General features: G+C 38.7%; 4 protein-coding genes, 1 long non-coding RNA gene and 2 pseudogenes across 5 annotated transcripts; 3 read left to right on the plus strand and 4 right to left on the minus strand.

The window, feature by feature from the left end:
- Window positions 1-209: 209 nt before the first annotated feature.
- Window positions 210-3,959, plus strand: LOC133718306 (heat shock cognate 70 kDa protein-like; annotated as a pseudogene).
- Window positions 3,960-4,355: 396 nt separating this feature from the next.
- LOC133714723 (probable receptor-like protein kinase At5g59700) lies at window positions 4,356-7,777 on the minus strand. Its single transcript, XM_062140949.1, has one exon. The coding sequence runs from the start codon at window positions 7,040-7,042 to the stop codon at window positions 4,598-4,600; it is 2,445 nt and encodes an 814-aa protein (XP_061996933.1). The 5' UTR covers window positions 7,043-7,777; the 3' UTR covers window positions 4,356-4,597.
- A 1,395-nt stretch (window positions 7,778-9,172) lies between these two features.
- LOC133716841 (F-box/FBD/LRR-repeat protein At1g13570-like) lies at window positions 9,173-10,400 on the plus strand. The gene is made up of 3 exons (XM_062143496.1): window positions 9,173-9,964; window positions 10,097-10,171; window positions 10,254-10,400. The coding sequence occupies exons 1-3, from the start codon at window positions 9,173-9,175 to the stop codon at window positions 10,398-10,400; spliced, it is 1,014 nt and encodes a 337-aa protein (XP_061999480.1).
- A 942-nt stretch (window positions 10,401-11,342) lies between these two features.
- LOC133716842 (proliferating cell nuclear antigen-like) lies at window positions 11,343-12,187 on the plus strand (annotated as a pseudogene).
- A 362-nt stretch (window positions 12,188-12,549) lies between these two features.
- On the minus strand, window positions 12,550-15,551 carry LOC133717502 (uncharacterized). Its single transcript, XR_009849674.1, has 3 exons — window positions 14,531-15,551; window positions 13,698-13,772; window positions 12,550-12,751 (listed from the first exon to the last, which is right to left on the minus strand). It is a non-coding gene; the product is annotated as an uncharacterized LOC133717502 (long non-coding RNA).
- Window positions 15,552-16,545: 994 nt separating this feature from the next.
- Window positions 16,546-18,748, minus strand: LOC133713348 (probable LRR receptor-like serine/threonine-protein kinase At1g51860). Its single transcript, XM_062139347.1, has 3 exons — window positions 18,608-18,748; window positions 17,427-17,979; window positions 16,546-17,195 (listed from the first exon to the last, which is right to left on the minus strand). Exons 1-3 carry the CDS (start codon window positions 18,693-18,695, stop codon window positions 16,625-16,627), a joined length of 1,212 nt encoding a protein of 403 aa, XP_061995331.1. The 5' UTR covers window positions 18,696-18,748; the 3' UTR covers window positions 16,546-16,624.
- A 1,702-nt stretch (window positions 18,749-20,450) lies between these two features.
- Window positions 20,451-24,079, minus strand: LOC133718045 (probable LRR receptor-like serine/threonine-protein kinase At1g05700). The gene is made up of 3 exons (XM_062144842.1): window positions 23,922-24,079; window positions 22,727-23,279; window positions 20,451-22,456 (listed from the first exon to the last, which is right to left on the minus strand). Exons 1-3 carry the CDS (start codon window positions 23,992-23,994, stop codon window positions 21,847-21,849), a joined length of 1,236 nt encoding a protein of 411 aa, XP_062000826.1. The 5' UTR covers window positions 23,995-24,079; the 3' UTR covers window positions 20,451-21,846.
- Between the last annotated feature and the right edge of the window lie 1,111 nt (window positions 24,080-25,190).

Consider the following 25,190-nt stretch of genomic DNA (forward strand, 5'->3'; position numbering starts at 1 on the left):
GGTGCACTAAATACTCTCATTAAAAATAAAAATGGGAAGCATCACTTTCAAATTTACAAATTTATATAAAAATAAAAAAATTGGAAGCGTCACTTTCAAAACTCGCCGCTGGTACTTTGGTAGTTGGCTTTACCAAAGAAAAACCTTCGTGCTTAAGTTTGGTGTCACTACTTCTCAAAAAAAAAAAAAACAGTGTGGTTTCACTTTCAAAACTCGCCTCTGGTAGTTTGGTTGGTTTACCTCTGGGACAAAAGAAAAAAGAAAAAAGAAAAAAAAAAGGTGGTGTGGTTTGATTGAACTGCCCCAATGGCGAGCAAAGAAGAAGTTGCAGTAGGGATTGTTCTGGGCACAACCTACTCGTGTGTTGCAGCATGGCAGCAGGACCATGTAGAAATCATAGCCAATGAACAAGGGAACAGAACCACTCCTTCTTGTGTTGCTTTCACTGATACTGACCACCTGATTGGTGGCGCTGCCATTAGCCAGCTTATCAGGAATCCCAGAAACTCCATCTTTGATAGTTTTGCTACCTCTCATTTTCTCTTTACATGCATGTCTTTTTTTTTTCTTTTCTTTTTTCTAGGGTAAAACTGTGAGCTTTATCATTCTGGTGAGGTTGAAATTCATAAGAATGTAAAATCACACAATGAAGGTGATTTGCAAGCTATATGCTTAATTTCATTATGAATTTATGATTGAAGATCAGTTCTTTATAAGATTTCCGTTTCGAGTAAAGATTTAAATCTTAAGCAATGTTAGGGAAGAATAGAGAGAATAAGGGAAGCAAGAGATGAAGGGGAAGGCTTGACTGATTTATGAATAATGAGGGTAATGTTCACATCCATTGCAGTATGAATAAGTGTTCTTTTTTCTGATTCTTCTCTGTAACTTATTTCGTTTTAGTTTATGTATCATGTATAATGGTAAATATGAATTGACCAGTAGTTTATTATGCCGCAGAGAACCTTTTTTGTTATTCCTATAACCTAATCACAAGTGCTGGTCTGTGCAACTGCATATTTTCCTTCGCTGTAGTTCTATGTTGCAGCGGGGATTTGTCATCAATTTGCTTTTGCAAACCGTGGTTTCCTTTGCTATATATACTTTCCTTCTCATATGCATGTCATTTTGTTTCTTAGGGTAAAGCTGTGAGCTTTATGTGAAGTGGTTGTGAGATTTTTCTTTAGACTCAGTGAGGCTGGAATTGAAAATATTGTTGTCTGTCTACTTGTGGTTTGGATATTTCTCAAGAGGGGATGTCAGCTAAAGGGTGTTTATAATTCAAATCTTAATCTTTGTGGACAAGTCAAATGCTCTATCTGTGGAAGAAACCTATAACATCGTCTGCTCATTGATTTTAGAATCAAAGATCAGTTGTTTATATTTTTTTCGTCTTGAATAAGATGTTATATTATTACCTTAGAGGTTTTAAAATTTAGATTGAAACGGTAACAGGGCTGTTGATGGATAAGTATGTTAATTGCCTAGGTAATTTTCATTTGTGATGTTTATCTTAAGCAATCAATGTGAAGCAAAAACAAAGAGAGTAAGGGAAGCAAGAGATGGAGGGAAAAATATTATTTGATTGATTGAAATATTGAATAGTGATGGGAATATATTTTCTGTATTGCAATATGAATGATTGTTTTTTTTTTTTTTCTTTTCTCATTCTTCCTTATAACAACTGCAACTTATTTCATTTAGGTTTGTGTGACATGTATAATGGTAAATATGAATGATGCATAGCCATCTCACCTAATAAATTAAGTAGGCATTAACAAGAACAAGTAGTGTATTATGCCACAAGAACCTTATTCTGCTATTCCTTGTGACCTAAACAAAATTGTTGCATATGGATTTTTGATATTGTTCTTTGTTGGACTGGCATGGTTTATATATTAGTTGTGGATCCATTTGCAGATGCAAAACGGCTAATTGGCAGGAGATTCAGTGATGCTTCCGTTCAACGTGATGTGAAGCTCTGGCCATTCAAGGTCATTGAAGGTCCTGGTGACAAACCCATGATTGTGGTTACCCACAGGGGTGAAGAGAAGCAGTTCACTGCTGAAGAAATCTCATCAATGGTTCTCGCAAAAATGGGGGAGATTGCCAAGGCCTATCTTTGCTCACCACTAGTGAATAATGCAGTTATAACTGTTCCTGCTTACTTCAATAACTCGCAGCGTCAGGCTACAAAGAATGCTGGTGTCACTGCTGGTCTGAATGTGATGCGTGTCATCAATGAACCGACAGCTGCAGCTATTGCTTATGGACTTGAAAAGAAGGCTGGATGGTATAGCAAAAGAAATGTGATGGTGTTTGATTTGGGTGGTGGTACTTTAGATGTGTCACTACTTACCATAGGGGACGGTGTCTTTGAAGTGAAGGCCACCGATGGAGACACTCACCTTGGTGGTGAAGATTTTGTTAACAGAATTGTTGATTATTGTGCGGAGCAATTCAAGAAGTTGCATAAATCAGACATTAGTGGAAACCCCCGAGCTCTTAGGAGGTTAAGAAATGCTTGTGAGAAGGCAAAAAGGAGACTTTCCTTTTTGTCAACTACTGACATTGAAATTGATTGTCTAGATCAGAGTACCGATTTCTATCTGATTATTACCCGCGTAAAATTTGAAAGCCTCAACAAAGATTTATTCAGCAAGTGTATGGAGCCTGTGAAGAATTGTTTGAGGGATGCTAAAATGGACATAAGCAGTGTCCATGATGTTGTTCTCGTCCATGATGTTGTTCTCGTCGGTGGCTCTTACAGAATTCCAAAGGTACGTGCAACAACTATTGATGAATGTGTTTGAGGGGAAGGAGCTGTGCAAGGGAATTAATCCAGATGAGGCAGTGGCATATGGCGCAGCTGTTCAAGCTGCAGTGTTGAGTGGGAATGGTAATGGGAAGCTTCAAGACTTCACTTTTCTGGATGTCACGCCTCTGTCACTCGGTGTGGATACTTCTCGTGGTGATACCAAGAATATCATGACAGTCATGATTCCTAGAAACACAAGAATTCCCGTAAAAAAGCAGAAACTTTTGGCTACTTTACATGACAACCAAACTGGCATTGATTTCCCTATTTTTGAAGGTGAGAGCACCACAACGCTACATAACAACTCTTTGGGTGAATTTGGCCTCAATGACATTCCTCCAGCTCCCAAGGGTGTCCCTCTATTCAATGTGTGCTTTAGTATTGATGCAAACGGTATCTTGAGTGCGTCTGCTGAGGATATATCAACTGGTCAGAAGAAAGAGATTACAATCAAAAGTGACAGAAGAACTTTGGGAATTGAGAAGATGAGGTAGGACATGATAATTTCTCATGGAAAACCAAGACTGAAATAACAGTTTGATATCCTATGAGTTTAGTCATTCTTACTGTGATTTGCTTGCCAGGTGACTGGAAGCCTTTGTGATGCGTAGGCTGTGTTGTTAGAAGATGGATCATGAATTAGTAGCAGATGGGGGCACATTTTTTTGCTTGCTTGATGGTGCTTGGTTGTGACATGCCTGGTTTACTATCTGAGCACTCTAATAGTCTAACTGATATGCCTGGCTCCCTTTCTTTTTGCTAAGGAGATGGTTGATTACTGTAAATTTAAAAACAAATCTTGGTTTTGATCTCTAAGGATTTCATTCATTTCAATGCAATTGAATCTCCTAAGTCCTGTTGTTATTCTCTGTTCATTCATATATTGGAGTACCTCCTTTCCGGTGTTTAAGCCAGCTTCAGAAGCTGTGGTTGCATTAGATTTCGAAGCTCATGACAGTTAAAATCTCAACCAAATGTCTGAACTAATTATATTATCAAGTCATGGGAACTGTTTTTCCTTTGTTGCTGGATTTCGAAGCATTAAGATGAAGCACATTTTTTTTTATCTGGAAAAAGATGATGAACTGGTACGGCCTTTCTCATTGTAATTCTTTGTTTTACTTTGTTTCTAGAGGGAAGGAAAAACAAATAATAAAAGGCCAGGGGGAAGAAGCTTATAACAGTTTGGAAAACAAAAGCATTTGAAGAACAACCACCCCAAAGATTCAAGACGTGAGAGAGAGAAGAAGATCAACTGATAACATTCTCCATCAAGTGAAAAGGTTCCCACCAAATTTGTCCCTAGAGTTACAAGGTTCACACCTCTAAATCTAATTCAGAAAGCCAAGTTTTTTTTTTTTTTTTTTTCTTTGAAGAAACCAGATTTTAAGGTATTTGTTAATCTGTTGGTTCAAATTGTGTAGTAATGAAATGGTATGTTGATTCGTTTTCTGCAAGGCATTAAGGTACTCTCCATGGTAGATTGCCAATTGAAACATAAAAGCAATTGGTATAATACAGGAGAGCAAGGAACCAATGAAAGAACCTAATATTGTATAAAAGCACACAGCCAAACTCTTTCTCGTATAGATACATGAAAGAACCTAAAATGCATATTCCTGCAGGTTCTCTGGTAGATGCTTTGTGCATGTTTGGACTGTGAGAAATGACTTGAATCTCACCTTACTCTGTACATTACTCTCTTCACCAGGCGCAAGATTACATAGAAATGGAAACAACAACAAAAAGGAACAGAATTTCTTGAAGCTTCAATGCAATCTACCTCATCTCCTCTCTCACCATCTGGGCAAAGACCTTGCTCATTGAGACACCAGCAATGTCCCCTACACTTCCCATGCTTAATTCTGCAGCAGATACAGTGCTGGTCTCCAAGTCATTGACATGACTAGCATGATCAGATCTTCCCTCATTTCCTTCGAGTTGAAGCACAAATTCCAAGTTCCACAACACATCCCCCACAGAAGGTCGATCAACACCACGTTCTGCTAAGCACTTTGCAGCTACATCTCCAAACTTCCTCAATGTGTCTGGCTTTACTTGACCTGCAAGACGAGGATCTACAATCTCCTCCAGCTGCCCATTTTGATGTCTCTTCATTGCCCATTCAACTAGACTCACCTCTTCCCTTGGAAGTGATGGATCAATAACAGGTCTTCCACAAAGGACTTCGAACATCACCACCCCAAATGAGTACACATCTGATTTCTCCGTCAGCTGCTGCCTTGTCAAGTACTCTGGATCAAGATACCCGAAACTGCCTTTAACAGCGGTGCTGACATGTGTCTGATCAATCTCAGGGCCAGTTTTTGAAAGCCCAAAATCAGCAACCTTGACCATTAGATTCTCATCTAGCAATATATTCGCAGACTTAACATCACGGTGAATGATCGTCTTTTCAGAGCTGGTATGAAGATAGTGAAGTCCTTTCGCAGCTCCAACGCAGATTTCAAGCCTCTTCCTCCAGCTTAAGCGTGGAAGATCTGAGCTATAAAGATGGTTTTTCAAGCTCCCGTTTTCCATGTACTCGTAAATAATGATCAACTCATCTTTCTCATCACAATATCCGATCAAGGAGACCAAATGGCGATGGCGGAACTGAGACAACATTTCAATTTCAGTCCGAAATTCTGCAACACCCTGCTTTGATTGAGGAGCTCCTCTCTTAACTGCCACTTTGGTATTGTCCCTTAAAACTCCTTTGTAAACCTTGCCAAAACCACCAACTCCAATAAGCAGATTCTCACTGAAATTTTCAGTAGCCTCTTGGATTGCTGCTAATGGGAAGCGATACCCAATTTTCGAGGCAGAAAACATCGCTGTGCCATTGGTGTCTTTACCTTCTTCTGCATTCGCCATGACATCCTCTGTCTTTGAATGTATGGCATGTGCTTGTCCTCTTCTTCTATAAAATAGGAATAAAACAATAGCCAAAACAATAGCAAGAAATACTCCAACAGTCAAACCCACTATAACACCAAGTTTCATCTTAGAGCTGTTACTCAAAGAGACATCAAGGCTGCTCCTCGAGTTGCTTATTTTCATGATCTCAAGGCCATTAAGAAAGGTAATTGGGTATATATAAGCTCCATCTGTGCTGTAAGGGCCAACACTTATGTTCATCGTAGGGTTATCACTTGCCCTCATGATGACATCCATAAAATAAGGGCGGCCTAAGACATTTGATGTCAGATTTTTAAGATCAAGACTGTCAGAGACGGACAAATCATTGATAAAAACTTTGAAGATGACAGTGTCAGCAGGCTTACTCATCATGTCACAGAAGTGAAACCGCACCAAATACTTGAAACCATGTTCAACATCAAAATTCCATGTCAGATTGGCATTCATTCTAGTTTCCTTTGTGGTGTCCAGCATGGTTGCGGTGCCATAGACAGAAGAAGGGGCAATGTACTTTGTTGGTGATGCAGAGAACTTGACAGCTTCTGGCTTTGACACATATGTTGCAACACCCTCATATTTCAGATACGAATAATCCGAATCCCAAAATCTCCACAAGGTATCATTTTGGGGAGAAACTGTTTTATTACCCATGTTCACCCTCCAAACTGTCTCTAATGCCAGCTGACTCAAACTTTGTTCAGTCTCCTTCGAACCAATGGCTCTAGCACCCTCGGGAATGAGCTCATCCGGGAGTAAAACAACTTCCAACGCATTCACGAAAGCAAACGAATTGGAGGAAGGAGTAAAAGTGAGAACCAAACTGCTAGAAGTTACATTCAGAATGTACTCCTTAATGATAAAACCACCCTCTATTTGATAATCTTTCAGAAGGGTAAAAGTTTGAGCAGAAACAGAAAACTTTGCTTGGCTCATATTGTAGCTGTTGTGAACAAAAGGAGAGAAATAGAGGCGAACCCAATGTCGCCCCTGCTTACTTATCGGAAATGTGTAACTGGAAGCTTCAGTGAATATAAGGGCAGTTTGAAAAACAGCTGAATCAATGGAGGAGGAAGAATTGGAATTAGAATTTGAATTGATTTTGGCAATGATTTTCTGTGGGGGTGAAAGAACAGCGGAATAAGACCCATCAGCTAGAAACACACGATTACTAACTGTTTGATTGGTCGATGATCCACAATCAATCAGAAAATTATCTACAGGATCAAATCCTAATGAACCAAATATCAAACAAAAAGCTGAAGAAACCCATATGAGCAATCTAATAGTCCCTCCTCTCATCATACTCAAATCTTGAGAGAGAAAAAGAGTAGGGATTTTGAAGCAAAGCAAAAGAAACAGCTTGAAAACCCAACAGGGCTGAGATTACAATAGAAAATTTCAGACCTAGTGTCTTATATGCTTCATGACAACATCACTACAAAGAAAGTGGTGAACACGAAGTTCCAAACTTGCTCAGGAATAAATAGCTTCAGAACTAGCAAGGGACAAGGCTCAGATTATATAATGCAACACTAGTCTGATATCTCTCTTTCATCAACAGAATCAAAACAAGAACAACCCAACAAAACAGAACCAATAAACTAACCAAAACATGAAGATCCACTTGAAAGGTTGTTGCTTTTGGATTTTGATCACAAACCCAAGTAAAAGATAAGTGCTTTAACTTCAAGTCTTCAATGAGCTCCTCCACCAACTCAGAACTAGTACTTGTTGTTGATATAAAGCAGTAGACTCCAAAAAACACAATGTGGGACTAACAAACGTGGCGAGACCTACCCTACATTGACTGCAACAAACTCTGTACTTGTATATTGATATCTCAAAGTCTAGTTGTTGACGAGTTCATGGAATGGTGAGCAAAATCACAAAAAATGGAGTGGGAGGTCATGGATAAAGATTAAAAGGGTAGTCGGAGAAGTTTGAACTGTACCATATAATTGAGGGAATTGGGTGACAGCTCAAATTGTTGGAGTAGTTTATAGAGTTTGGTCGTAGAAATGATTCAAATGCGAGAGTGAGACGGGGTTTCGTGTGATGTTATGAGAGGCGAATATTTCTTTGTCGTTGTCAGCTGTTGGGAGCAATTACGCGTTTTCAGCAACCACTTTTGGAGCAGTGTTTGACTGTCGTTTGAGGATATCGAAGATGAGAGGTGGAGGACTTTCGGTGGGGATTTGGAGATTGGGCATTGGGCTTCGGGCTTCGGTGGGAGGCCCAAATTCATATCAGTGCGTGTTTAATTTTTCACGGTGTCGGACACCAAAATATTGGGCGCAGAACAAATAGGGCTAATGAATTGGTTGCAGACATTGTGGATGTGTTGTGGAATGGACAACAGGTCATAGAACAAGTCACGTTTTCAACTAATCCTAATCATGTGTGTTTATTTCGAGAATAAACATTATAAATGGTCATCGTGATTTGAGGTCGGAGTTTATATGCTGGATCTGAGACTAAGTGGTACTTGAGCAACTCCAACAGCTTCCCTATAATTTTTGTATTATAGGGAAGCAAAAGTCAAACCTTTAGCCTCTTTTTCTTCTCTAACTCCAACAGATTTCCTAGTTTACAGTAATCTATAAAATCTCCATATTCTTCTTTAAAATTTTGGAGTTTGCTGTAAATATAGGGAATTTGGTTTTCTCTCTCTCCTCACTTTCCCTAAAATAGAGATAGTTATAGGGAATCTGTTGGAGCAAAAGAGGCTCATTTTTCCCTAAAATAGAGAAAAATCAAAATATAAGGAATCTGTTGGAGTTGCTCATTGGTGAAGGAGTTGGTGTTTCAATAGGTGTGGGGCTTATCTTGAAAATGTCTCGGTAATTAGGGTTGATGAGTTGGTTACATTTTAACCATATTGGTCAAGAGCCCATTTTATAATCCCATCTCCCAACAGAGGCCCAAAGCATATTGTAGTCCTAGTTACTGACGTGCTTCTCAAGTCAGACGACCTTATTAAAGCTCCGTGCGCAAACCCTAACCCCCACTTTCGTGTTGAGCAAATTGACGATTGACGAGTCCATAATCTGCACTTTTCTGGACAACAGTGAACGGATCTGGTAAAGTTCTTTATCTTTTTCTTCTTTCTTTTGGGTAATTTCATGCAAGTCGATGTACATATATATAATCATCGAGTTTATTTCATAAGGATGAATTAAGCTGAGTCATCTCTTTCCTTGCTTGTTTGAGTGAAGGGAATCAAGTCCTTAATTGAGAATGATATTGTTGCACTTTAATTGGAATTTGCAGTATTTTCCAACCCACAAGAATTAGCTAGCCAGAAAAGTTCTAACTCTTATCAAATTAGAAAATACTCTCCGATCCTGACACCACGTACATGCCCTTTTTTTTTTTTTTTTTTTTTTTGTGTTAAATGGTTGTTTCGATCTTCTTACTTACTTGATATCTCAGATGGGAAGAAGACGATCGAAATCCTCTTCGAAAAGGAAGAAAAAGAAAGAGAAGACGTTTCCGTTGGACAAAATAAGCAACTTACCAAGTGATGTTATACAGCATATTTTGTCATATTTGCACTTCAAGGAGGCAGTGAAAACAAGTGTGTTATCGAAAGCATGGAGATACAAATGGGCTATGCTTCCCTCCCTTGCCTTTGATGATACCGATGGCAGCTCCATTGAGAGAATTGTCAATCATGTTCTCTTTTCTCACACTGGCCCTGTAGACGCTTTCAAGCTTACTACTGCAAGAGGTCTGTCTCTAGACACTAGAGATATTGATCTATGGATTTCTCGTCTATCGAGTTACTCTATCAAGGAGTTTATACTGAAATTATGGAATAGGAGTTTCAAATACGATGTCTTTTCCCGTTTGTTTTCTTTTCAAGATTTGACTCGCTTGGAGTTATGCAATTGTTCCCTAAAACCTCCGTCCACATTCAAAGGCTTCCGGGTGTTGAAGGCCCTTCATATTCGAAGAGTTACAGTGGCTCAAGATGCGTTGGAAAAACTGATCGAGAGTGGTCCTCTTCTTGAGAGAATGACTCTGTGTGACATAATGCGTCTCACTCAGCTCAACATTTATGCACAGAATCTCCAATTCCTTAAAGTCGGAGGTGTTTTTCAGGATTTCAGACTTAAGAATACCACAAATCTCGTTGATGTTTCAATTGATGGAAACTGGGACTCCAGTGAATTCTTCAAGTTTTTTGTTCAGCTGCCTATTATTGAAAGGCTCACAATTAAGGTACTTCTAATTTCTTTTCAAATGTAATGGATGTGTGATTACATGCCCATGGGAATTGAAGCATATTCATGATTTTGTTATTTAATGCGTCAATGAATCAAAACTAATTAATCTACTCTAAAAAATTTGTAGTTTAAAGGGAGAAGCAGGATGAGGTTAGATCAGCCCAACTGGAATTGCACATTCACCCAACTTCAAGTTTTGAAAGTAACTGGCTATTTTGGCATACACACAGAGGAAGTAGAGTTCATCAGATCTGTGCTTAATTTCAAGTTCACCTGTGCTCAAGAGGATTGCTCTTCAACCTGTTTCTGGTACCGATGTCTGTTGGGAACTGCCTATAATGTTGAACGATTTTGGGAATGTAGAGAAAAATTTCTTGGCCCCGTTAACTGATTACTATATGCAATCTAATGAGTATTATGATGAGGATTGAATTGTATTGCTGGGAAGGGAAGTAAAGGCTACAATTTTTCTTTGGACTATATTTTGAGTGGTTCCTAATTGAAGGTAGTCTGCTTTTTTTTTTTTTTTAGAATTATCAAATGAATAATGTTTCATTTCGTAGTTGATTCAACATATATACATACAAGTTCTTCCTAGCTCAATTAGTTAACTTTAAGAATTCATAATTGTCTGTTGTGTACAGCAAAGGGCTGAATAGTGCATGAAATTAGAGAGAAATGCTGAAATCTCAATGTGAACACGTAGGCGGATGTAGTCTTCTTGTTACCATTTCCATTTATATCCCTGTTTAATTATGTATCTCAATGAAAATTCTACCCATCTTTGGTTTCATGATAAAACAAAAATAGTAAAAGACTGTAAAGACTCCTACAAGATTTTAATACATGATAAAACAAAAAGGATCTCCACTTTGAGACTTTAGACTGTAAGGGTTTTACTGGATTGAGAGGCCCAACTAATTGAGAATACTGATCTTAAATGTTATTTCCAAACCCAGAGATTGTAATATCGTGACTGACAAAGACAGGTTATGTTGTTTGCCAAACATGCGTGTTTGTTTATTTGGTTAACGAGCAGTCTTGACTCATTTTATGAGTCTTGTTCAGAACTTCAAATGTTAATACATGCAAGTGTCCGGCCGTATTTAGCTTTAATTCACTTTCAGAAAAGAAAACAAGATGCAATTAAAATCGTAAATCTAAATTCAGTTCCTAACTATTTATTTCTTGTTACTAAAAAAAAAAAAAAAAAGGACGTACACACACAGGCAGTCGTTAATGAGCACATAGGTCATATACGGCTACTATTCCCCAAAAGCCAAAACAAAACCCTAACCATAACCCCAGAACCACCTAACCCTAAAAGGATGTTGGAACTCAGACTTCAAGCGTCGGTCGAAATTCTGGTGTTCATGGAGACGATGAAGGTGTATGGCGTCAACTATTGCTCGCGAACCGAGCTCGTCGGTTGCTGGCCAACCGAGCTCTTCGATTGCTCGCCAACCGAGCTCTGCCTCCAAGCCTTGGATCCCAGCTATTTGTCTCTGGTGGCCTTGCGGCTCAGACCTGACGCCTTCAAGCACTACCGCTGCGATCGGCCCATCTCTTTGGGAATTGTCCTCCCAAGCATGGCCAAGATCCTCAACTTTGCCGCAAACGACGACGGCGTCGTCACCATCAGGCTGACGATGGCGATAATAGTGGTACTGTTACCTTCATGTTCGAAAGTGACACTACTTTTTACTATGCGATGCAACTGAGGAAAATCGAGAAGGATTATTACTTTGATATTCCAGAGTCTCATAAATACCAAGCAACTGTTAGCCTGCTAGGAGGCCTTCGGCTAAGTTTGTCAGGATAATCAAAAGCTTGATTGACGGTCATGGTCGTGATGATATTTTTACGATCTCTGTGACCAGTGAAGGGGTGAAGTTCAGTACAAGCGGCCGCGAGGGGGTTATTTTATCACATTGTTTTCTGCAGGCAGAACAATAGTATTGGCTGTATTGCTAGTGTGGATGACAAGCCTGAAGAAGAAGAAGAAGTAACAGTTATAGAAATGAATGAGCCGGTTTCGATCGAATATCAGTTGAGCTGCTTGAAGCCGTTTACAGAAGCTAGCCCGCTGTCAAACACATTTAGGATTAACTTGTCTCGGCAGCTGCCAGTTGTGGTTGAGTACAAAATTTCAAAGACGAGTTATTTTAGGTTCTATTCGACTCCTATAGTCAAGGACGAGGACGGACGGCGTCCCTAGGTAGTTTAGAATCTTTTCTTTATATATTAGGTACTGTGCTTTGATGAGCAGTGTTTGCTGGTGAGGAGGGTACGTATGACTTATGAGAAAGACGAAAAATGAATGGAGGATTTTCGGTGACCTTGAGGTTTTGTTATATATTGTGCACTGATGTTGACTCTGATAGGAAAATCATCATTGGGGAGACAAACAATTTGGATATTTGGATTTTGGAGGCATTTCTCTCAAAATCTTTAGATTGTAATTTTGTGGCCGATAAAGTGACATGTTATGTTGTTTATGTTGTTTATTTGGTTCAAAAATAGTCCTAATTGGCTTATGAATTGCATTGTTCCTAATCCGTTTAGTCTTATTAATGTCACGCCCCGAATTTTAAATACAATTAAAATCCGAAACATGAATTATACAACTTAATAGAATAAACGTCCTGAATTTTTTTCTCACAACAACCACACTTCACACCTCTTAATAATACATCTCACAATTTACAAAGCTGTAAACTGAAACAAAAACTCTAACCCGCACGATCTCCGCCTTGATCTTCCTGACCTGTAGGATTTCCCGCTACACCATTTGAATTTAATAGTGCACCGGGAATTGGCAACAACACAAAACCCGGTAAGCTTTAAAGAAATCTTTAAAGCTCGTATGAGTAAACAAGAAAGAACTGTTGATTTTAAATTACAATTCTTATAACTCAACAACACAACCAACAATCTCAACATCCACGACGCAAACGTCAAACCAATTCAATATCACCACTTTGGTCCTATCTCACAACACTATCACCACTTTGGTCCCATCCCATAACACGTTAGAGCTCTAACTGCCTCGTTACCTCTGACACCTTGGCCTAGGGTCAAGCAACGGCAAAAATACTTCGGTTAACACTATAACCGTCGCGCTTTGGACATCCCCGTCCTCAGCACCATATACTTCGGTTAATAATAAACCGTCGCGCTTTGGACATCCCCGTCCTCAGCACACAACTTCGGTTAATAATAAACCGTCGCACCTTGGACATCCCCGTCCTCAGTACACAAACACTCCGGTTATCCTTAACCGTCGAACTTCGGACACCTCATCCTCAGAACCCTACATTCTCTGACTCTATACATCCTCCAATGTAAATCATGAATATTAACAAGAACTCATCAATCATGTTCATCACATATAAATATGGTAAGTCACATGTCAATTTATAATAATTTAATCATCTCAATTTCACACTCTTCAATGTCACGCCATTCACATATAATCACGTAAATATATATATACGTAATTATCCGCTCAGGGATAATCACTAATACCAACTATAGTTCACACAAGAAAATCGTGAAATTCATTTTGTATAATTAAAATCATTTTACTTACCTATGGACCGTAATTGATCAAGTCCATATGATTTTAAAACAAATATTTATTCCATAAATATTTTCACGCAATTACGACAAAATAAGGTAATTAAATTTATTCGGTTCGTAATATGAACCACGTGAGGTTTACTCACCTCTAATCCAGCTGCGTCTTCTAAAAAGCCAAATACATCAATCCGAATCGTCCACCAAATCAATCCGTCGATAACCTAATCCAATAATGATCTTAACTTAGCCAACAACTCATAAATGTAATTAAACGACGATCCAACGGTCAGATCTGAATATAATGATGATCCAACGGTCGGATTCAAATTAAACGATGATCCAACGGTCGGATCTGAATTTAATGATGATCCAACGGTCGGATCCTCACGGATCGCCCTTAGGATCATCCTCCAAAATTATCACGAAGATCCAACGGTCAGATCTTCCTGAATCGCCCTTACTAACATCTCCACAAAATTATATGAAAATCCGACGGTCGGATTCTCACGAATCGCCTTCCGAATAACTATTTCTCAATTATACGAAGATCCAACGGTCGGATCTTCGCCCGTGACCTCACAAAGTCATCGGGACAGTCATACGATCAACATACTAAAATTTGAAGTAAAACCGATGGTCTGATCTTCACAGATCGTAAACCGAAGATAAAACGTAAAAACCGTAAATAGTAACGTAAAAACGTAAATCCACTATTTATCAACTTTTTCTAACATGACCATGTTATATATCAAAACGCTCGTAAGGATGCGTAGATCATCACCTAGATAATAAAAACTCAAAATATGGTCGAATACGCCGCCACAAGCGGCGGTCAGTGTGCGGTCAACGGCGGTCAACGCGGCGGTCAACCACCTCCGATGCAAAAGTCGTCAACTACAAACTTGTTCAAAATGACGAGTTGATCCACCTTCATAACTAGCATGAAGTCTGAAAACGAAAGGAAGTGGTCGGAAATTACCTAGAACAGTCGAGGTGGCCGGAAAATTTCCAGAATCCGGCGAAATTTGCAGAATCCGGCAAGGCTTGATTTCGACGTCAAAACTTCAATTTCAGGCTTCGATTCCTTCTAGAGAGTTGTTAAGAAACTCAAGACGAACGCATTGGTTCAAGAATCACAGAAAAATATGGTCTGTAGCTCGAGATATACCGATCGAAAGCTTCGGTGGTCGGAAAATTTGCAGAATTTTGCAGAATCCGGCGAGGGCTCCGATCGACGTAAAAACTTCAATTTCAGGCCTCGATGCCTTCTAGAGAGTTGTTAACAACATCAAGGGGAACCCACTGGAAAAAGAATCAATCAAAACGATGCACTACAGCTCGAGATATCTTGATCGAAAGTCTTCGTGGTCGGAAATTTTCCAGAATCCGGCGAGCTTGAATTCCGACGTAAAAACTTCAACCTCAGGCCTCGATCCCTTCTTGAGAGTTGTTAATAATCTCAAGGTGAACTCACCAGGCCAAGAATCACAAGAAAAGGTGGTCTATAACTCGAGAAAATCGGATTCGAAGGTGGTTTTCGAATTAAAGCCGGCCGAGCTCCGACGAACGTGAATCCGGTCACTCCAGGTGCGATCCTTCTAGGATGATGATCAGCATGTTGAGGTGAGTTCAGGGAGCTAAGGATCGTGAGTTTTGGTGGCCGGAATTAGGAGAAAACCGGCGTTGACTGTTTTTGGCTCAAACCTTGCAGCTCCGGTTTGCCGGATTTGAGGCCGTTCCGGGGAAAGTGGTCACGTCCAGTAGCTAGACGACGTCGAGGCGAAGCCGTGGACACCTCGAGAGCGGCTTGAGGTGGCCGGACGGTGGCGCTGCTGGCAGAGGAAGAACGCCCAGAAAGAAGAGAAAAAGGTCGGGGGAGAGGAGAGAGAAGAGAGAAAACCGGGGGAGAAAATAGAAAGAATAGGAAATTTTGGGATTTAAGAAAAATTCCAGAAATTCTCCATATTTATAGAAAAAAAATCCCGATTTTCAAATATTCATAACTTATTCATACAAACTCCGAATATTGCGTTCAACATGCGCACGAGATCGTATCGACGAGCTCTACAACTTTCATGAAGAAAGTTTTCCCAAATTCTGTACGTATAAGAAGTCACTTTTTAAGACCCCCTAAATAACGTTCGTTTTCGAAATAAAATCGTTCGAACTAATTCCACAACTCCTTCAAGCTTCGTATTCGTGCCCACGCCTACGAAATCATTTCCAAAATGACATCGGACGTTAATTTGAATTTTTCGGGTATTACAATTAATGTTAATGATCAAGTGTGCATATGCAGTCATTGTAATTTTCGGTCTTAATACTATATTATTAATTATACTGTCATCATCCATGAAATTAAAAAAAGTATAATTGTGTGTTTTTTTCGATCAGGAAGCACATATCGTTTTTATTAGTCGATCTGTTATAATTATACTAGCAGAGATGAATGATTATGGTTAATTAGGGATGGTTTCTTCATAGCGTTTCTACTTTTGTAGTCAACTTGCCATTACTGCCAATCATGATGCAAAGCCTGAAGAAGAAGAAGCAACGTTTATAGAGATGATTGATCGAGCCAGTTTTGAAGACATATGATCTGAGCTACTTGTTGTCCCTTACAAAAGCTAGCCCATTGATTGACAAAGACAGTAAGCATTACCTTGTATAAGGAGCTGCCTGGTGTGCTTTAGTATAAGATTGACTAGTAATAATGGCTTCTACCTGGTTCCAGCCACTTCCCGTGTAAGCAAATCCCTAACTAGTTTAGCATCTTTCTCTGTATCCATTGCTTTTTGATTGAAATACACATTGTGGTCTGACCTTTATCCTTAGAAGAAAAAAAAAAAGGGATCGTTAATTGAATTTATTCCAACATTAACTTTTTTCTTGCCTAAAATATTAAGGTGATTTTACCATTTGATGACTACAAATCATTTGAGAAAAGCAAAGAATTTTTTTTCTAGTCACTTGGTGTGGTATTAGTTCTGTAGATAGTAGCTAGACAATGACATGTTAGAGACAATGGCATGAAAGATACGTCCATCTAATTAATATGTATGCAAATTCCAAGCTAGCAATAGAAGAAACAAACAAACACAAGAAACGATATTAATGTGCGCACAAAAGAAGTTCCTCTAGTTCCATGTGAGGCTGGAGAAGGAGGAGGAGGAGATGAACTCTTTTCATGATCCACTCTTGTGAACACTTCCATTGCACTGATGATCGGAGGTAGGGTGGAGCTACTAGCCGAGGCCAATGTCACGTTAATTGTGGTACCCTCGACGATCACAGGGTATAATGTGATCACCTTGCATTTTGTGAACTCAAGTGTCACTGTGGATTTCATTTGACCATTGATGTTGATCTGAATGATTCTGGTGTCGCCTGGTTTAGGTAGGCTTGTCGTTTCGGTAAAATAGAGCACAAAGTAAGCTGACTGAGGGGTTGTTTGCGAGAGGCTAACGGACAAGGTTATTGGATGGGTAAGGTCTATTGATTCTATGGCGGTGCGCAACACTGAAATAGGAGGGTCATTTTCTGGGGAGAGTATATCTGGTAAGGTAGAAACTTCGTTGCAGTTTGGCGGAGTTGTTCCTCGTGTCCATATTCGGTTATAGTTTTCTGATAATAACCCTGTGAACCTGAACATCAATCAAAATTCACCATTAACTTCTGGATATTTCTTAGCTAGTTTTACATGACATTCTCATAACATGTATGCGACACTCACTGTCATATGATATGAGTCGTATCAAGACAGTTTGATAGTCTACTGTAATGGCAATATCATGCAAGTGTTTGTAAAGAAGATACGCTAATCAGTTCAAATGTGTATACTTACGTACTGAATAATTTAGGATTTGAGCAAATACCTTATTTCATCACCAGCAAAGTTTATCCTGGATACTAAATCGAAAGTGTTGTTTGTCTCCATCTTAGGGTACAATGGATTAAAAGGAGCCGATAACGGAACAGCTTCTATTGAAGAAATAAAGGGAACCCCTCCATCCTTAACTTGCACAACGCAAAGACTAATAGAACCTGACCCTTGAGTTTCATACAAGGCTTCATGATACATTGGCCCTTCTTCCAGAGTTGATGTTTTGACCGTCGACCATTTTTGACCATCGATATGAATATCGAACGATGGAGGGTTCGAGAGACCATCATAGTTGCCATAGTAGAACCCAACCCGAATCAGGTAGCGTACGGTTTGCTTATTGACAGGCAAAGCATAGCAATTTTGTGGTGTCTGATTTGGGAATGATCGGAGGGTGTTCATTTCTTCAAGTGATTGCTTTTGTGGAACTTCTTTGTTGATGCCCGTTTGGATCAAGTCCTTGTCTGTGACCCATGTCAGTAAGTTTGTGGGATCTACACGTACAGCACTGTTCCCGCAATCGATGTTCAACCATCCAATAGTGACTGAAGAGTGATTAAGATGGAACTTAATCGACCAATCACAATTTAATCGATTAACAAATAACTAATAAAAGAAACTAACTTAATCACATAATATTCCCTTAAATGCAACTTTCCTAAACCCTAAACATGAAATTGACCCTGAACTCGGTGACACTAGGATGTTGAAAGAAAAATCACTGCAAGTGGCCTAGTGGTTCTTGCCTAGTTGGGTGTGCTCCCGAACCTAGGTTCGAACCCCGAGGCACTGTGCTGCAATGCACAATTGGAGCATTTCACATGCCCCGAAGGGGTTTATCTTGGGCCTAGGAAGCCTTTGGGTTCCCCTTGACAAAGTCAAAAAAAAAAAAAAAAAATGTTGAAAAAAAAATATATTTCTTTTAATTTTTTTGGTTCAAATTAAAAATTTAACAACAAGATAACGAAGACTAACTTTGCAGTAAGCAAATACATAGTAGCTTTTCATATGCCTAAAGGCCTAAAGTACGTTGTTGTTTGTTGTAAAATAAATAATATGCATATTTATATGAATTTCAATTCAGCTGAGACAAGCAAGAGCCATCCAAAAGAGAAAACAGAAACAGAAAACAAGAAACAGGGTTTGTATCATGTCGGAGTTTAATTTACGTACTCTGAGAAGAAGCTTCGAGCAGATAAAAAGCCAGAAGCAGCGCTACTGCTGTCCAGGATTTTTTATTCCTCATGAAGATAGGCTTCATTGAATTTGTGAAATCGGAGAGCTGCACCAGCCCTTTGATGGAGTGCTTCTCAAGATTATCACAATTAACATATAAATAAAAGATATCAAATTAAGCTCCCTTTGATATCTCCACCCGGGGACCCTTTAGTTTCATCGGTCACTTTCAAAACGGGCCGGCTTCATTATACATATACAAGAAATGCCAAAAATAACCATGTTTTCCGGCAAGTTGGAACTGTATCAAATTTTGCACATCAACTAGTTATTATTACAATGCCAACCATGGCATGCATATCCGTCAACGACAATTTTGATTTGCTTTTGTTAATTGTTACTACTCCTTTGATGGGTCTTTCACATTGGGAACATACATAATTGTAACCATATAGTCCATCGTATACGTCAGGAGTCCATTGATGAGAAGGGGCTAGGAAAAGCTTCCTAATAATTTCTACCAACTTTAACCCCCAATTAGTATTCTTTGTTGGTATATTATGTAAAAATGTACTTTTGGATAATTTACTGAATTTCCATTTCCATTACAATTGGATTTATGTCCAATGGATCACACCCACCAAGAAAAAGTATTTTGTTTTGGTTCGACCCGTAATCATTGTTATTTCGTGAGGCAATCCACATCGATGTAATGAAAGTGAATGACCTACAACAATGGACGGACTGAATCTGTCAACCTGAATCGTACTACCTTTAAGGCAATTATCAATGCCTTAACGATCATCATTTTGGCTGAAAATTTGCAGAGACGATCTATACACTAGTACCTAAAACTGAACGGTCGAGATGTGGATATGCGACCGAAAAGTGACCCAAAACTCGAACTTCACACGTAAATTTTCAAAGCGGAGCTCCGCTCTGGATAAGATCTGTATATATATATATATCCCGAAACAAGAAGCACTACAGGAAAAAATGTCATTTTGCACGTCGTAAATAATTTTTTACGATGTATTTTGACGTACAAAAATACGCCTTTATGGACCGTGACGTAAAACTGAACTCAATTTTTTAATTTTACGACGTGCGAGCAAAATGCACGATGCAAATGTACTCTTTACTAAAATATAAAGGTGATTTTACCATTTGATAATGACTACAAATCATTTGAGAAAAGCAAATAATTTTTTTTTTTTTCTAGTCACTTGGTGTGGTATAGTTTTGTAGATGGGCAATGATATGGGGCCTCAATGAGGCCTAAGATTTGTGACCTCAAATCCTAGGTGTCATGCCATGTAAGTAAATATAAATTTTATTTTCAATTCCACATAATATATCTTGCCACATCATACTATTACAACACCAATTTTACCATTTTACATTTATTGTTAGATGTTAGGGGGTGAATCAATTACATTAATGAGTTTAATTAGGTGACTAAAAAAAAATCAGCTATTAATTATGTATTAATTTAAGAGATATATCTACAGATTCTTTGACCAATATTTTTCTTCATTTAATTAAATGCTTTCCTTTAATTTTTCTTTCCAAATGGCATTAATGTATTGAATTATGTGTCAAGAAATAGACATTAACTTTTCTTTCCAAATATTGATTAATTTCATCCAAAAAAAATAGCATTAATAAATTGAATTTGGCAAATACTAATGTCTAAATTAAGAGGTAAGAAAAAATTCCACATTAATTAGCAGCCATTAATTAACATCTTCAATATCTAAATATAAGGGAAAAACAAACAAAAAATAATAAATTTAGATCTAACGTTTTTTTTTTTTTTTTAATAAACCCAAATAGGGTGACTGTCATTCATCGAAAGCCAGAAAGGGCCATTACATATCCTCCCTCTACCAACATGGGGTAGATAAAGAGTTTGTGGTAGTAGCACAGTGATACATAGATTAGGTCCAATCATTTGACGGTTCCATGCTCAGAAAGGGAGCCTATAGACTATTGACTACTACATAGTAAATAGGCAGAGTAAACGAGACTCGATGACGCTACTAAAAAAACCTAGAAGCATAGCTTCCTAAAACAAAGGAAATTATTAGAAAGTAAAAACTAACTATTACAAAAGCCCAACAAAACAGACCCTAGGAAAGTCACCATCCCAGCCCAATAAGCATGGTCTGACCTAAGCCCAGAAACCAAGCTCCTCTGCACGACGATTGTATGCACAGCCGCCTCATCACTTCCGATCGATCAAGGCCCCACGACCATGCCGGCACGACCGCGCCGCCACTCCTGCGCCGCCATTTGCATCGTCATGCTCATCGTCTTCACGACCTGCCAGATCCAAATCTCATCTCCAACGAGTCTTGGATACTAGCGCCGAAGCTCCACCACCGTACACCACAGCCCCGCGCATAAGAGATTAGGTGTCAAGAACTCCGCCCCAACCACCATGCCGAGAGATAGAGCAGCCACCTTCCCACAAAAACCTACAGAGCCATAGCCTCAAGAGAAGCCTCGTCCGGCTGCATTCACCATACCTCGACAAGGCCAGAGGCTTGCCTCGGACGGGAGCCGCCGGACGAGACGCAGAGATGGAAAACTGGAAAAAACCCTAGGTCTCCTCTTCCACGAGAGAGAGAATAGTGCCTTCTTGTTATTGAATCCTAATTTAGATCTAACGTTTAAACCCTAGCTACATAAAAGAAAACAGTGAACAAAAGAATATATACAATCATATGAATATGTATTTTTCACATTATATTTTTAAAATTTGCAGGAACCCAACAAAGGTTCAATTCATATACATGTGTTCTGCAAATTTATTAATCTAATGTACATGCAAATCTATTGACTAAATTACATGAAATTTTTTCTACTCTTGATTGAAGAAAAAAAAATTGTTGTTTAAATCTAAGCATGAGAGTAATGAAAAGAACAAAAAATGAAAGAAAGCCAAATTTATTTATTTATTTATTTTTTATAGAAGAAGCCAAAATAATTTAGAGTCATTAGATTTTAGAAGGATAAGATGATATTTTTCTCAAGAATTACATGACATGATTTGACAAATAGGTGATGTGTGTAGATGACAAGGCATGACACCTAAGATTGAAGCCACAAATCTTAGGCCTCATTGAGGTCGCAAATCATTTTCCTGTGTAGATAGTAGCTAGACAATGACATTTTAGAGACAATGGCATGAAAGATACGTTCATCTAATTAATATGTATGCAAATTTCAAGCTAGTAATAGAAGAAACAAACAAACACAAGAAACGATATAAATATGCGCACAGAAGAAGTTTCCTCTAGTACTGATGATGAAGAATAAGGAGGAGATGAACTCTTTTCATGTGAGGCTGGAGAAGGAGGAGGAGGAGGAGGTGAATTCTTTTCATGATCCACTCTTGTGAACACTTCCATTGCACTGATGATCGGAGGTAGGGTGGAGCTACTAGCCGAGGCCAATGTCACGTTAATTGTTGTACCCTCGACGATCACAGGGTATAATGTGATCACCTTGCATTTGGTGAACTCAAGTGTCACTGTGGATTTCATTTGACCATTGATGTTGATCTGAATGATTCTGGTGTCGCCTGGTTTAGGTAGGCTTGTCGTTTCGGTAAAATAGAGCACAAAATAAGCTGACTGGGGGGTTATTTGCGAGAGGCCAACGGACAAGGTTATTGGATGGGTAAGGTCTATTGATTCTATGGCGGTGCGCAACACTGAAATAGGAGGGTCATTTTCTGGGGAGAGTATATCTGGTAAGGTAGAAACTTCGTTGCAGTTTGGCGGAGTTGTTCCTCGTGTCCATATTCGGTTATAGTTTTCTGATAATAACCCTGTGAACCTGAACATCAATCAAAATTCAACATTAACTGCTGGATACTTCTTAGCTAGTTTTACATGACATTCTCATAACATGTATGTGACACTCACTGTTATATGATATGAGTACTCACTGTTATATGATATGAGTACTATAAAAGTTTTTTGTTACCAAGACTATATAGTCTACTCAAATGGCGATACCATGCAAGTGTACGTTTCTAAAGAAGATAAGCCAATTAGTTCAGATGTGTATACTATGTACTGGATAATATAGGAATTGAGCAAATACCTTATTTCATCACCACCAAAGTTTATCCTGGATACTAAATCGAAAGTGTTGTTTGTCTCCATCTTAGGGTACAATGGATTAGAAGAAGCAGATAACGGAACAGCTTCTATTGAAGAAATAAAGGGAACCCCTCCATCCTTAACTTGCACAACGCAAAGACTAACAGAACCTGACCCTTGAGTCTCATACAAGGCTTCATGGTATATTGGCCCTTCTCCCACGGTTGATGTTTTGACCATCGACCATTTTTGGCCGTCGATATGAATTTCGAACGATGGAGGGTTCGAGAGACCATCATAGTTGCCATAGTAGAACCCAACCCGAATCAGGTAGCGTACGGTTTGCTTATTGACAGGCAAAGCATAGCAATTTTGTGGTGTCTGATTTGGGTATGATCGGAGGGTGTTCATTTCTTCTAGTGATTGATTTTGTGGAACTTCTTTGTTGATGCCCGTTTGGATCAAGTCCTTGTCTGTGACCCATGTCAGTAAGTTTGTGGGATCTACGCGTACAACACTGTTCCCGCAATCGATGTTCAACCATCCAATAGTGGCTGAAGAGTGATCAAGATAGAACTTAATCGATCAATCACATTATAATCGAAAGTTCAAAACCTATTAACAAATAACTAATAAAAAAACTAACTTAATCATACATTACATTATTCCCCTAAATGCAACTTTCCTAAACACTAAATATCAAATTGACCTTGAACTTGGTGACACTAGGATGTATTTTTTGTTTTTGTTTTATGTGGCCTCGTTAAAAACCTTGCATGATCAGGACAAGAAAAAAAGAGTATCATACCCCTTGAATCCACATGACGTGACTCAAAAACTTTGCATCAAAACGAAATACATCAACAAGATCGGTCCTCTAGGATGTTGAATTTTTTTTTTCTTTTTTAATTTTTTTGGTTCAAAAATCATAACAAAGACCAACTTTGGAGTAAGAAAATAGTAGCTTTCAATTCAGCTGAGATAAGCAAGAAAGTATGAAAATAAGAAAGTACGTTGTTGTTACATCATGGCTAAAATAAATAAAATATGCATATTTATATATATGAATTTCAGTTTAGCTGAGATAGGCAAGAGGCAGAACTAGTTTGTAATTTGATGATAGCTATCCAAAAGAGAAAACAGAAACAGAAAATAAGAAACAGGCCGGGTTGTATTATGTCGGAATATATACGTACTCTGAGAAGAAGCACCGAGCAGATGAAAAGCCAGGAGCAGCACTACTGGTGTCCAGGATTTTTTATTCATCATGAAGATAGGCTTAATTGAATTTGTGAAATCGAAGAGCTGCACCAGCCCTTTGATGGAGTGCTTCTCAAGGTTTTCAAAACATATATAAATAAAACATATCAAATTAAGCTCCCTTTGATATCTCCACCCGGGGACCCTTTAGTTTCATCGATCACTTTCAAAACGGGCCGGCTTCATATACATATACAAGAAATCCCAAAAATAACTATATATGTTTCCTGGCAGGTTGGAACTGCATGTATCAAGTTTTGCACATCGACTAGCTATTACAATGCCAACCATGGCATGCATATCCGTCAACGAAAAATTTGATTTGCTTTTGTTAATTGTTACTCTGTGATTTTCGATATATGATAGTCAATATGAATTAATATGGATGCATTTTGAGATTCATCATTCATGATTAGTGTGTTATGGTGAATATTGTACTTTACCTTTAGGTACTGATAGGAGCATAATTATGCAATATTAATAACGTTAATCTCTATACTTTCGTTGTTAGTTTAGTGTATTTTCTCGTTCTTTACATTGTTTATTTGTTTTGTAGGTATCTTGGAGCAAAGAAGAAGAAAAGAAGTAAAAGAGGAATTGAAAGGCAAAATCGGCAAATCTGCCTGTGCAGATCAGTCAACTTCGACAGATCACTGAGACCAGCTCACAACGATACAGAGGATGATCTTTATATTGATGGAAAGCTTCAGATGTCTAGTTTCCAGATATTTTTACGGCTCATCAATATCATTTTTCTAGAGGAAGTTATAGCCGATTTAGTACAAGAAGGTCAGGCTGCGCGTGAATCTGAGGTTGGACGAAAATTTAGGTTTTGAAGCCCAAATCACACCGAGATGCCCGAGGACGAGTTTGTGCTTCATATTTCGACTTATGATGGACAAATGGCACGATGTGAATGGTTGGAATAAGTCATCAAGTTCAAGAGCCAATAGGAAAACTCCACCTAAGCACGTGAACCCTAATTCTTTTAGGTTTTGGATTTCCTACACAATAAGAAAGATGAAAGCAACCTCAAAGCATATAAAAGGAGATCAATCTGCAGCAACTCTCTCTCTCTCTCTCTCTTCCTCCCCTTCTTTAGTTAGTTTTATTTCTTCTATGTTTAACTAGGTTTTTATTAGTTAGGGGGTTGCTTGAAGCCCCTAGACATGAACTACAAGATGATTTGACTTTTGATGTTATTT

This window comes from Rosa rugosa, chromosome 6 (assembly GCF_958449725.1).
Source record: "Rosa rugosa chromosome 6, drRosRugo1.1, whole genome shotgun sequence".
Lineage (NCBI taxonomy): Eukaryota > Viridiplantae > Streptophyta > Magnoliopsida > Rosales > Rosaceae > Rosa > Rosa rugosa.